The 14220-nt window shown below is 38.7% G+C and overlaps 1 protein-coding gene across 3 annotated transcripts in view; it reads right to left on the bottom strand.

The window, feature by feature from the left end:
• Positions 1 to 3727: 3727 nt before the first annotated feature.
• The window catches only part of LOC138670800 (reticulon-4 receptor-like), a 427694-nt gene continuing 417201 nt past the window's right edge, over positions 3728 to 14220 (bottom strand). For all 3 annotated transcript variants that reach the window (XM_069758461.1, XM_069758472.1, XM_069758452.1), the window contains one exon: positions 3728 to 5637. In XM_069758461.1, the coding sequence (XP_069614562.1) occupies positions 4220 to 5637 (1418 nt within the window). In that variant the 3' untranslated portion in view covers positions 3728 to 4219. The remainder of the gene's footprint in view (positions 5638 to 14220) is intronic.

Raw genomic sequence — 14220 nt, forward strand, 5'->3', positions numbered from 1 at the left:
GTGTGGTGAAATTGCAAAAAAAGTGCAATCCCATGCGAGTTTTTTGTTTGGTTTTTTTGCTAGGTTCATTAAATGCTAAAACTGACCTGCCAATATGATTTTCCAGGTCATTATGAGTTCATAGACACCAAACATGTCTAGGTTATTTTTTATCTAAGTGGTGAAAAAAAATTCCAAACTTTGCTAACAAAAAATAAAAAAATGCACCATTTTCCGATACCCGTAGTGTCTCCATTTTTTGTGATCTGGGGTTGTGCGAGGGCTTATTTTTTGCATGCTGAGCTGACGTTTTTAATGATATCATTTTGGTGCAGATACGTTCTTTTGATCGCCCGTTATTGCATTTTAATGCAATGTAGTGGCAACCAAAAAAACCGTAATTCGGGCATTTTTCATTTTTCTCTCGCCACGCTGTTTAGCGATCAGGTCAATCCCTTTTTTTCTTGATAGATTGGGTGTTTCTGAATGCATTGATACCAAATATGTGTATATTTTATTTTATTTTTATTGTTTTATTTTGAATGGGGCGAAAGGGGGGTGATTTAAACTTTTATATTTTTTTTATTTAATTCATATATATATTTAAACTTTTTTTTTGCTTTTGCCATGCTTCAATAGCCTCCATGGGAGGCTAGAACCTGGCATAGCCTGATCGGCTCTGCTACATAGCAGTGATCATCGGATCGCTCCTATGTAGCTGAATTACAGGCTTGCTATGAGCACCGACCACAGGGTGGCGCTCACAGCAAGCCGGCATCAGCAACCATAGAGGTCTCAAGGAGTCCTCTGCTTACTATGTCGATGCATCGCTGACCCCCAATTATGTGATGGGGTCAGCGATGCGCGCATTTCCGGCCAGATGGCCAGAAGCGGTAGTTAAATGCCGCTGTCAGCGTTTGACAGCGGCATTTAACTATTTAATAGCGGCGGGTGGATCGCGATTCCACTCACCGCTATTGCACGCACATGTCAGCTGTACAAAACAGCTGACATGTCGCGGCTTTGATGTGGGATCACCGCCAGAGCCCACATCAAAGCAGGGGATCTGACGTCGGACATACTATCCCGTCCGAGGTCAGAAAGGGGTTAATACTAGCTGAAGCTATTTTCATCTCATTCAAGAACCTTTTGATAAACAACATTTTTGTTTTTTCCTTCAATATTTTTACCTCAGTATTTGCAAGCTAAAACTCGGAGTAAAACAGAGGAAAAATATATTAGAAACACGTCACCACTTCTGTATGTTTCTCCCACTCATGGTTTTGTCTTCTAAATACTGTGGTAAAATACTCACCAAATACTGAACGTGTGAATGTGGTCTTATGCACAGCCTGCAGCTACAGCGCCTCACTCTGCTCTATACACAGCCTCATACTGCAGCAGCACCTCACTTCTCTCATTTTCCCATCATGCCTCTCATTTTCCCCCTTACATCTCTCATTTTCCCCCTCACACCTCTCATTTTCCCCCTCACACCTGTCATTTTCCGATCACTCCTCTCATTTTCCCCTCAATCCACTATATTCCCCTCACTTCTTTCATTTCCCCCTCACCTCTCATTTTCACCTCACTCCTCTCTTCCCCTCACATGTGCGCAACAACTTCCTGTTATGAGCACAGTGGTGTAATCCATGAGGCGCCTCCCTTTTTCTTGACATCCTGCCTCACAGGAGCAACTCCATTCTAGATTACTTTTTCAGATTCAAGTTATTTCTGTGACCATTGTGGGTTTTTTGTCACTAAACGAGGGCTACCAACAATTTTGACCATGTGTGTAGAGGTCCTGATTTTCTGTCCCACGAAAGATTAGCTTGCAAGGAAAAAAGCAAATAATTAACCATATAAATTAATGAACAGCACATCCCAGCCTTTTGCCACAAAGTCTAGATTTTCTCTACACTATTCCAGGCTTCCGCACAATCTGATACTGCGCAGATTCTGCCTTCATTTTTCTGCCCCTATGAGATCTCAAGAGATCTCAACAATACATTATGTTATATGTTACACGCCATGGGATAGTAACATAAGTATATTATTAACCCCTTAGTGACGGAGCCAAATTTTTAAAATCTGACCATTGTCACATTATGTGGTAATGACTCTGCTACGCTTCAACAAATCTCAGTGATTTTGAGGCTGTTTTTTCGTGACACATTATACGTTATGATAATGGTAAATTTAGGTCAATATGTTTTGTGATTATTTATAACAAATATCAAAGATTTGAGAACATTTTTTAAAAATTAGCAATTTTCTAAATTTGAAAGATTATCCCTTTAATCCAGATAGTCATACCACAGCAAAATATTTCCCACATGTCTGCTTTACATCAGCACCATTTGTAAAATGTTATTTTATTTTGTTAGCATTTTAGGAGGTTTAAAAATCTAGCAGCAATTTTTCATTTTTAAAAGGAAATTAACAAAATTAATTTTTTTAGGGACTTAACCATGTTTGAAGTGACTTTAAGGGTACCATATATTGGGAAAACCTCAAACGTGATACCATTTTAAAAACAGCACTCCCTGACATATTGAAAACTGCTGTCAGGTAGTTTATTAACCCTTCAGGTGCTTTACAGGAATTAATGCAAAGTGGTATGACAGAAATGAAAATGTGTATTTTTACCACCCAAATGCCTCTAACTTCTGAACCGATTACTACAGCTAACAGAGGGTAAGGCCGCTATTTGGTTGTGAATTGCAATTGCAAACATCAGGAACACAAAATAATGATCTGAGGGCACCAGTTTGGATAAATAGGAAGCCCCCACACTCTGTTAACCATTTATAATTATGTAGTCACTATTGGCAGCAGCATCTAAGGGGTTAAACAGATTTGGAAGGTGCAAACACTGATTGTGGCTGATACACCAAGTTGTCAGCTATAGTGTACAGTCAACAGCTGCTGGATTGTCACCTGTACGGGGAGGCTATTCTCTTATATCTCAGGTCAGTTAAAAGACGTATTGGCGGTCATTAAGGGGATAATATTTTTCACATTTGCTTTAACAATCACCTATAATTCTGTGAGTCACAGGTCCTCTTTATGAAGTTGTCCCGTCTAAAAATGACAAGTCTGCATTGTACGCTGTAAGTAATCACCGGTGTCGGGAACAGTGTTCATATGACCGCAAGTATGTGATATGCATACTCCTGACCACAATTTGACTAGATGGGCATGGCCTCGTTCTATGCAAGTATCTTGAGCGAGGCCAAAAACAGTCTAGTCGGATTGTGGCTGGGAGTATGCATATCACATGCTTAAGGTCACATGACCACCATTCTGTCTGCTGACTCCGGTGAATCCTCACAGCGTGCAGCGCGCATGATGTTAGGATTCACAAGTCTGCACTCACATACAGTGACTGCAGACTTGACGTTTTAATCTGGACAACCCCTTTAAGACCTTTTCATGCCAAAAACCAGTCGAGTGAGCTATATGTATAAACATGACAACAATCAGCCTACAATCATGCCAACTCGACCAATCACATTTCTTATGAGACTCTACTGTAGATGAATGTTCATTGGTTTGCACAAACAGTGTAAAAATTCTCATTAAATGAGCTGGATTTACTTGTAATATCACATATAAATGACCCTTTACATGAGCTTCTACATAATGTATGTCTTTATGAATTTATTAAGTTATTTTGGGAACGTTTATCATTATAAACATAAAACCATTTTAAAAAATATTTTTTTTTTCCATTTAAAATAAAGTGTAGGAAAACAATAAGAACATGTTTATTTGACTTCATTTCAGCACAGTTAAAATAAAATGCATATCTATATGTGTATATGTGAAGAATGTTTAGGTAATTTGATAGTATTCTTCAACAAATACTATCCAGAAACATAGAATGACAGAAATCATTACAAAGAACTATAGAATAGTCATAAACAGAGCAGACAAACAGCATTTTACAGTGTACATTTTGGAATTGTTATTAGGTACAAGTTTAAATTACAAAGAAAGGCTAAACCTTCGTGTTTACCAGTCTCAACCTTTAAAGGAGCCCTCCCTTAATTTCATGAGGAATAAAATAAATATCTTGCACTCTTTAAAATCAGAAAACCACAATCATAAAAATATATCCAATCACCTTTAGTGAAGATGCTTTTGTACAGCATTTTTTCCATAGAGTTGTAACAATGTTTGAAGCTCATTCCTAGTCTTTCTTTAAATCTACCTTAAAACAAAATATAGTTAGCCTTTAAAAGTGCATCTGTAGCATGAAGAACTCAGTCATAAAGAGGAGATATGTACTGATGAAATTCAGAAGCCCAGAGTTAGTTCCTGGTTGATACATTCGACATTGAGATTTTGACTTTACTTTTTTCAAACAGGGAGGCCTCTTTTTATTTGGGACTGTGGAAGGTTCAACTGAATCAATATCATTGTTTTGATTTAAATTAGTTAGGGAATCATCTAATTTGCTTGAGAAAGTGGCAAATGGGGAGTAATTAATTGGCTTATATGTTCTGTTTTTTCTGTGGTCAACATTCCCAATAATTTTTGTCTTCGAGATATTTTCTTTATCCTTGATTGGAATATTTGGCAAGACTCTACTGGTGTGAGAAGATGGGCCAGCTTTAGTGTTTGTGCCGGCTACTATTGACTTATCCGCGGAAGGCTGGCAACAACTATCTGAGATCTTCTCAATATTTAGAGATGTCTTGGCACTGAATGGACCTATTCTGAATGAATGGAAAGATATGTTGGCACATCCATCAAGGTCATTGATTCCTAGTTTTTTTAGGTCTTTCCCAGCCAAGTTCGGTGGAAGGTAGCATTCTAACTCTGATGACGAGCCTTTAAATGATTTCAACCAACTCCAGAGGGACTTGGCCCTGCAGTCACAAATCCACTGGTTTGCATTTAGACGTAAGTACTGCAGAGATACAAGAGGTGATAATACTTCTCCTTTAAGCACTGTTAAGTTGTTACTGAACAAATACAGGGTTGTCACTTTCTTTAGGCCATGAAAAGTCCTGCGATGGATCATATCCAACCTGTTTTGATGCACCAGTAGTCTATCTAAGTTAACGAGGCCGCTAAATACATTTTCAGATAAGCTGTTTAATTTGTTTCCATGAAGAAACAAGTAGGTGAGGTTGCCCAGGTCTACAAAGGTATCATTATGCAAGAAATGTAGGTTGTTGTCATGAAGGTAGAGGTACTGCAAAGAATAAAGGCCTTGGAAGATGCCAGGGGGCAAATCTTGTAGGCCACAACGATTGAGATGTAACGTATGTAGATGAACGAGACCGCGAAATGTGAGTGCTGTAATAGTTTTGAGGTTATAATTGTCACTCATATCTAGTTCTTCCAATTTGGTTAATCCATAGAAGGCTGCAGATTCGATGTGACTTAAGTTGTTTGAATGGATCCATAGGATAGTGAGGTTTTGGCAGGAGGTGAAGCTAGTGGCCCTTATTAAAGTTATTTTGTTATTATGCAGAAAGATGCGCTGAGTCTGTACAGGAATGTACGGTGGGATTACAGTCAGTCTTTGCTGCTGACAGCTAAATGTGATTTTCGGCTCATTATAGCACAGACAGACTTCTGGACAACCATGCACTTTCAATTTGTAGATGAGGCAGCAGGTAACGAGTAGCAACAGCTTAGCTCCTGCAGAAGAAGGAAAAACAAGAATCAATTTATGTAGCTTTATATAGGTGATTTTTTTCTTTAAAAGGAATATACAAATAACTCATACAGAACCTCCCAAACAACTTCCACATAGACTGTAAGCCCTTGCGATGAGGACTCTCACTTCTATTGTTTGAATTATTATTAATCGATTTGTTCATTTCTAATGTCTGATATTATGAGTAGATCTACCCTTACCATCGGAAAGTGCTCCAATTGTCCTATTATAAAAGTTATTATTAACCCTGCTGTTGTCTTCGGTCTGGGGAGACCGATTTTGAACTTTGGTATTTTTTGGGGTGTTCAAGATGCGGTTCTGAAACTTGTGGTTCATTGACTTAAATGAGGATGGGTCGGTCAGCCACGGGTTTCAGAGCCGCATCTTGAATATTTTAAAGAATATTGAAGTTCAAGGTCGGTCGTTTTTGACCGAAGACAACAGCAGGGTTAATAATGTTGCCAGTAGTACAAATTTTAAGATAATATTCAAAATGCTACATGTAGTTTGAGTTCGACTTCATTAAAGTTAATTATTTTTTTATGCATTCAACATCAACATTTTCCATCTTTTTAAATATACACAAATGTGAATAATATAAGTATATTATGCATTCCAAAGCTCTTTGTCCTGCATTCATATTTGACTTTGTTATTAATTTTGACACCTGTTTAAATACAACTTTTTTTAGAGATGGGCACATAAATGTCACTAATAAATAAACATTTATGTGGACGGTAATATGGATAAACACAGGTGGAATTGTTTAAAGGGAATCACTCTCAAAGTTTTCATTGCCTAATCTGAGAGCAGCATAATAGAGAAACAAAGACCCTGATTCCAGTGATGTGTCACTTACTGTCACTTACTGGGCTGATTGCTGTAATTTTGATAATCTCCTAATGATAAAAAAAAGGGATTTTATTACTAGAGGTCTAGTAAACCTGCTGTCATCTAATCTTCCATATTCATGAGCGCACTTTAAACAAGGAACCACCACTGATTGGCAGATTTTGCCTATGAACAGTGTACACAGAAAGCTGCCAATCAGTGGTGTGGGTGGGGTTATACAGTGCTTAGCATTCAGAGAAGTGCTAGATCTGCAGCAGTTAAAACAGTGATTTTATCAAAACTGCAGCAAGCAGCCCAGTAAGTGACACATTGCTAGAATTAGGTCCTCTGTGCCAACTTTAAATGGGTACATAGCAACAAAGGAATGAAATGTTTTAGACTTGATGATACTAATAAGTAGATTATTATTATTTTTACATTATATCTCAAAAAGCTCATTATTACCTCCTGGACTTGCACCGTTCCAGTGAATTGTGATACAATGTGAGTGCTGCAGCTTATCTGTGGCTGCTAATGGTCTATTTCACTTAGAGTATGTTCCCATTGTCAGTAAACCTGCAGCGGCCAGATGTTACAGCATAGTGGATGGTATTTGAAGAAATTCCATCTCCACTCTGCGTGCACAGACACCCGCAGCTTTCCTGCGGAGACGGACATGCGGCGCATCTTTCCAGACTGCAGCATGTCAATTTATCTTGTGGAGACGGTAAGTCTCTGTGTAGAAGGGAAGTGCCCAAAAATGTATATCTTTATATTGAGATGTGATTAATGCATGTTTTGTGTATATACACCGCCACATGGAGGAGCGAAGCGCATCCTCCAGCTTGAAGTATTGTAAAGTCGGTCTGCCATGAGCTGGTAAGACAGGTTATTGAGGGGATGTACCTTTGCCAGTGGACAATAGACTTGTGACCTCATTCCCCACACCAGGGGCTGGACACACCTCTTTTAGCTGGTCACATATAAGGTACAAGACCATGTGGTTTGCCCCCTTTTGCTCTGCCTGGAATGATCATGGAACCACATGGTGGATAAGTATACTCTGTATCCCCTGTTCTTACTAGGCCCTGTAACCTCTGAGGCCTTAGGGTTAGTAAGCTATAGATTGGGAGGGCTGATATTACATGTGTGATTTGGGTAATCGGGCAGTTAATTGTGGGTTTTTATATTGTGGTGATATTGTTGTGATATTACTGGACATTGTGGGTTATTACTGTGTGATACTGTTGGGATGTTACTGTATACTGTAGTGATATTACTGTATTAGAGTTGCAGTAACCATATATTTATATATATATATATATATATATATATATATATATTTGCAGTCGCCAGCTTGGGTATAAATATATATGTATGTTATAGACTGCAGACTTGTGTGTGTGTCATAAATATCCTTTATTGTTACACTGTTTTGTCTCAGTTAGTATATAGTATAAGGATAAGATAACGTTGAGGCATATTAAGTGGATATTAATTATTGATAGCCAAGTTCGGCTATAATAATTTCAATTTAAACAGTGAAAACCCCTTTAAAGAAAAGTGAAGTAAATAAATTATCTTCAAAACATGGTAATCCATATTTTTGCAAAGTATTACTGTATATCTTCAACATGTCTGTTGACTAGTTAAGAGCATTTTTTGTATAAAGAATGTAGTGACTTAAAATAAAGGATACCGAAGAAGCACACCACACAACACAACTTCACGTTCACGTACAGTGATACAATATCATTTGAATCAAACTTGTACAATACAGTAATACATGTAGACAGAGTAGTCTTAGTATACCATGGCTTTAATATTTATAATTTACATAGACCTTACAAAGTGTCAGTGATGATGATGTCTGTAAATGCTGTGGAAATAATGGGGCTATATAAGCGAGTATAATAAGTAATAAAACATAATCAAATAACGTATATGAATATATAGGGACCGTCCAGGATGTTATTTAATTCTATAATTACAGTAGAAATTGTCCATTAATTCTTTTTGATGGCTAGTTGTTCCCATTTTCAAGTGATGGGATTAATATCAGTAAAAGTAGTAAAACTTTTAAATTTTATATCTTTTAAATAAAATTTGTATGATACAGTAATATCTGTAGACAGAGCAATCTGAGCATACCATGGTATGCAGTTTTATCATTTACAGAGTGTCAGTGATGATAATGTCTGTAAAGCGTTGTGGAATTAATGGTTGTAAAACTTTGTAAATGTTATCCCCCCAAAACGTAGAAATGCACATATAATATTAGAATGTATAAAAGGACATAAGTCTTTTATCTAACAGTATTAAGATATATAAGTTATTCATTACAGGGAGCTAACTATAAATTACTAACTATTGTCAGAATGCCCTTGTGGGGTCAGAAAGAAACTTTGATGTCACCATTTCTGATGTAAAGAACCGTACATGAAGCCAAAACTAGTTCACATCATCATTTCAGAAGCCTTTATATAATATGGAGAGATCTTTTTAATGATGTACCATCCATATCTGGTGCTAAGTCAGCTTTTTACACGCTAAACTAACCAGAATATTAAACAGCTCATTCTGTAGTAAATATATAATAAACTCTGCATTAAGCTTAATATACGGCAGAAAATATTATAAGAAACATAATGCAAAGGCCAAAAACAGAACAAAAATCACCAATTGATAAGGAATAGTGATGAGCGAATATACTCGTTACTCGAGAGTTCCCGAGCACGAGTATTTTTTAGTGCTCGGAGATTTAGTTTTCATCGCCGCAGCTGAATGATTTACATCTGTTAGCCAGCTTGATTACATGTGGGGGTTCCCTAGCAACCAGGCAACCCCCACATGTACTTATGCTGGCTAACAGATGTAAATCATTCTCAGCTGCGGTGATGAAAAATAAATTTCCGAGCACTAAAAAAATACTCGGAGGACACCTGAGCGTGCTCAGGAAATCTCGAGTAACGAGTATATTTGCTCATCACCAATAAGGAATAGTCAGATATAAGCTATATCGTTTCAGTAAGAACTAGATAATATAATGTGCTGTGATTTATTTACCCATGCAAGTACTAGTTCCGTTGTGGAATATATGGTATATATTCATGATACAATGTCAGTAAATAGTGCAGTAGACTGCGTCTTCATTGCTTGTGTTAACAGCGGTAACAGAGTACAGGGATATCCTGGTATATGTTATTCAGTGTAAAAGTGATATCTGCGGCAACTTTATTTTCCCAATTATATCTTTGCTTTCCCCAGAGTACCAGCTCACATCCTGTCTTACAATCTTTGTACTGACCTACATTTTCCTTGGGTTCCTTTTCTTTCTCTTGCAGGTCTAAACCTCCTGAAACTAACAAGGAATTATCTTTGCAGGTTCAGCAGGGTCTCTCCACATTAGGAGGCAATCGATCACTGCAGCAGAAATAATACATCTTTTTTTCTTAGAACATGTTTATTTTCCATTCATCTCTCAAAGGTACAAATCCAAAAAATGTGATAAATAACCAAACTGATCATATTATAGAGTAAGCCCGTACAACAGATTGTTTGAAGTAGTCAAAGGAAATATTAACTGTTAAGATGATTTTTATCATACATATACCTGTCAGGTGCTTTTGTTATGCATGAAGATTGGAAATTAGGATGAAGCTACATGAGAAACAGTCATCACAGGTTTATGAGAATTAGTTGGGGTCCACTACCAGTTTGGACTGCTCTACACATAACTTTTGAGGGTAATTTTGCTGAAAAATGTCACATTACTTTTTTTTTTTTTGCTTTAAAGAGGACTTATCACCCTGGTCAAATGTGGCCAGTTTTAGTTCTTAGTTATTCTCCTTGCTCCCCTGAGTAGGTAAGTAGCTGGAATAAAGAGCAAAAATTGGCCACTGACATGGTGACAGGTCCAATGTAAAGTATAGTTCCAGTTATAAGAGAGGCCACATCTCCCACCAACTGTTTAATGATAATGATGGGAAATACAGCTGAATATCAAATAGTCTGCTCAAAATGGCTACCACTGTGATGGCTGTTCTATGATGACTTTGGTATTGAATGACTGCACATACAGATCTGATACCTGATGATCCTCAATGAACTGATATGAATCTGCAAATCCCATGTGTAGACACGTGGAGACATTGGGTTTTCAAATATACTCATCACATAGAAACATATGTAGTAATGCAGCAAAATATAAATGGGGACAAATGATATAGTTATATAATCATTTGTTTGCAGTCAGTATTGCAAAACTATTTTAAAGAAAAATGGCATTATATAAAAATAATTTCAAGGTATTAAGGGGAGGGTACAGTGGCACTCGAGTAGTGAAGAGATGACCGGACTGACTGCCAGCAATAGCAGCATGCCAGGCACACTTGGTGCAAGACATCATGCTTATGCACATCCTTGTGGGCCGGGGTACTCTTCACCTGCTCCCACTAAAGAGAGGTGGACTTTTGCAGAGCCCTACCCAGGTGCCAATAGCAGGGTGGCTGGTGGCTGGGCACACTGGTCACAGTTGGGTCAAACACACCAATCAACTATACTGGTAAGACAGGAACAAACCTAACAAACAAACTTCGAAAGTCAGGAAGCATAAAACTTGGACGTAGGAACTAGAATTGAGAGAATTTTTCAAATTCGGTTCCGAATATGATCGGCAGTGAATATTATTTTTTGCAATATTCATCGAACCCAGCCGAGAGTCATTAGAATCAATGGGAGTAGAAGTTACTGAATATGTTCGGAACCGATCAACAAGCATACATTCGTCACAAATAGGGAACCAATATGGCATGAATATGGCAAATTCAGATTCGGCGACTGAATCCGAACAAATTCGCTCAACTCTAGTAGGAACCAGATGGCACCATACACCAGAGCCAAAAACAAACCAAATAAACACTCACCAAAACACTACCATCTGTACAACTGAATAATCAGCGGTGAACAAGAGGATATGGTGATTTTAAACCTCCGTCTCATGTATCGCCTGACATCGCTGAGGTAACGTCCAATCTCCACCCTCTGCCCAGTGAGATAAAGGAAGGAGCAAGGAGGACAGAAACTTCCCACCACATGCCTGAACCAGGAGACAAGACGTCCTCTGTCTTCTGGCAACAACAAATGATGCTTGGGAGCCTGGCATCCTGAGACCCCTGAATAGCATCAGTGATGGGAGCAATGGTGTCCATCTTGCCAACCACACCACACCCTGAGGAAAGTCCCCTGGAACTGAGTATATGTCCATGGTGGGTCCCTGTGCCGTCCCTGCCTCCAGAGGCAACAACCCACCCCTCGCAATCAGAAAGTGGCTAGAGGCAATCCACTGGGGAGCCGAAGTATGTCCAGAAGCACGAGGGGCACGCTTGCGCTCAGAGACACAAGAGAGCCAAGCCCCTCTGTGCATTGGAGATCATCCCCCATGCCCACCGGTATCCAAGGTGCCAGAATCCTCTTGGGAAGACCACCGTCACCATTTAGGCTGCCTGACACTAACAAATTCAAACTCAGGTCATTTATTCCAGATCTATATAGTTTGTTATGTGGTTTTGATCCTTTAAAGGTTTTATCCAAGACCTATTTTTTAACTATGGGCTTAAAAAGTAACAGATTGGTAAATGCCTTTTCTGACCGATGCTGGCACAGAGCAGTCATTCATCGCTTTTGCCAATGATTCAGCTGCTCAACATCAACAGATAAGCTCTTCTTCCAGGCTCCTCTATCGACGGGGCGTGACAACTGGCTTCCCGCAGTTAGGTAACTGGGAACCATCTGTCAATCAGCATGATGTCAGAAGTCACACCCTGTCAGCACAGCAGAGCGAAAAAGAACACAACAGACAGATAAGTAACAACTACCTGCCTGTTAGTTTTTAGACTCATAGTGAAAAAATAGATTTATAAGACCTCTTAATTTAAAGGGCTTTTTCTAAGCTAAGATCAAAATGTGCAATATGGCTATAATATTTGAAAGTTACTCTCAAGTTTAATTAAAAGAACACTAGGGTAAAACGGGACAAATATATTTTTAATCATATAATAATATATTTGTTGAAAGGATTCAGGTGATAAGTTCATACTTTCCATACACTAAACTCAACAAAATTAAAGCACCGTATTTTTCAGATTATAAGACGCACCTTTTCCCCCCAAAATTTGGGAGGAAAAAGGGGGTGCATCTTAAAATCCGAAGGTATGTTACCTGGGGGGAGGAGGAGGTGGAGTAGGGTTACAGGAACCAGGGTCGCTGATTCAGGAGGTCGGCGGTGGTGGCAGGAGGAGTTGAGCTATGCTGCGGACCCTTCTTCTAAATAGATGTCAATGCCGGTTAGCGAAGGTCTACTCTCCTGTACATATCCCTGAGGTGGGCTCTGGCGAAAATGGCCACTGTAGGCAGCGCATGAGCAGATTGAAATCTTGGGAGACAACCTGTGCATGCTTCTCATGAAGCGTCCATTTTCCCAAAGCCCACATCAGGGATATGTATAAGAGTGGGGACCTCTGCTCACTGGTGCCGACATCTTCTGAGAGGATGAAGCCCACAGTCGCCGCTGACCTACTGAATCAGCGACTCGGGCTCCTGTGACCCTGCTCCACCACCGCCACCCCCAGGTAAGTTACCAATAAAATGGATTACAAGGCACACCACAAATTTTGTTTAAAAATGTTTTTTTTCTATTTTCCACACCATAATGTGGGGTGTGCTTTATAATCCTCAAAATATGGTAAATTAATCCTTTTCTGACATTAGACATATGCCTAGGTCACCTGGAACTTACCAACCTTGAATGTATGGAAACATCCAGGTGATTTTGCACACACAGACGCTGTGCATGCATGATCGCCTCAGGATATCACCTGATTCTGACAGCTGACACCTGGCACTGTAACTCCCTAAATGCTGCGATAGAACATGATTGCAGCATTTTGGGAGCATGCAGAGGGAACAAAGCCCCTCTGCCCTTGGAACAGAGAAGATCATTGCATTGCCATGGTGACCTGAAGTCGTCATGATGACATCCAGGTCACCAGAGCTACCAAAGTTGCTTGATCATGCTCAGAGCATGATGAAGCAAGTTTGCCTGTTACTGCAGCGCTGACAGCTTGCATAGCATAAGGATGCTCCAGCATCCCTAACCTATACAATTGATCAGCCTGCAAAAAATGAAAGTCCCATGGTGGGACAAAGTAAAATTACAAAAAATGTTTAAAAAATAGGAAAAAAAAATGAATTTTTTTTATAAAATACAAACATAATAAAAAATATTTTATACCCATAGATAAATATTATTATGAAAAAAATATATAAATAATAAAAGTACACATAGTTGGTATCACTATGTCCAAAACGACCGAACCTATAAAAGTATGCCTCTAGTTAACCCATTAATTGAACACTGTAAAAAAAAAAAATACAAGGCAAAAAACAATTCTTCATCATCATACCGCCGGACAAAAAATAGAATAAAACACGGTAAAAAAGACAAACGTGAATAAGCATGGCACCGCTGAAAACATCTTGTCCTACAAAAACAAGCCATCACACAGCTTCATTAATAGAAAAACAAAAAGTTATAGCTCTCAGAATAAAGCGATGCAAAACATATGTTTTTAATAAAATACCGTATATACTCGAGTATAAGCCGACCCTAGTATAAGCCGACCCCCCTAATTTTGCCACAAAAAACTGGGAAAACTTATTGACTCGAGTATAAG

Source organism: Ranitomeya imitator, chromosome 1 (assembly GCF_032444005.1).
Source record: "Ranitomeya imitator isolate aRanImi1 chromosome 1, aRanImi1.pri, whole genome shotgun sequence".
Lineage (NCBI taxonomy): Eukaryota > Metazoa > Chordata > Amphibia > Anura > Dendrobatidae > Ranitomeya > Ranitomeya imitator.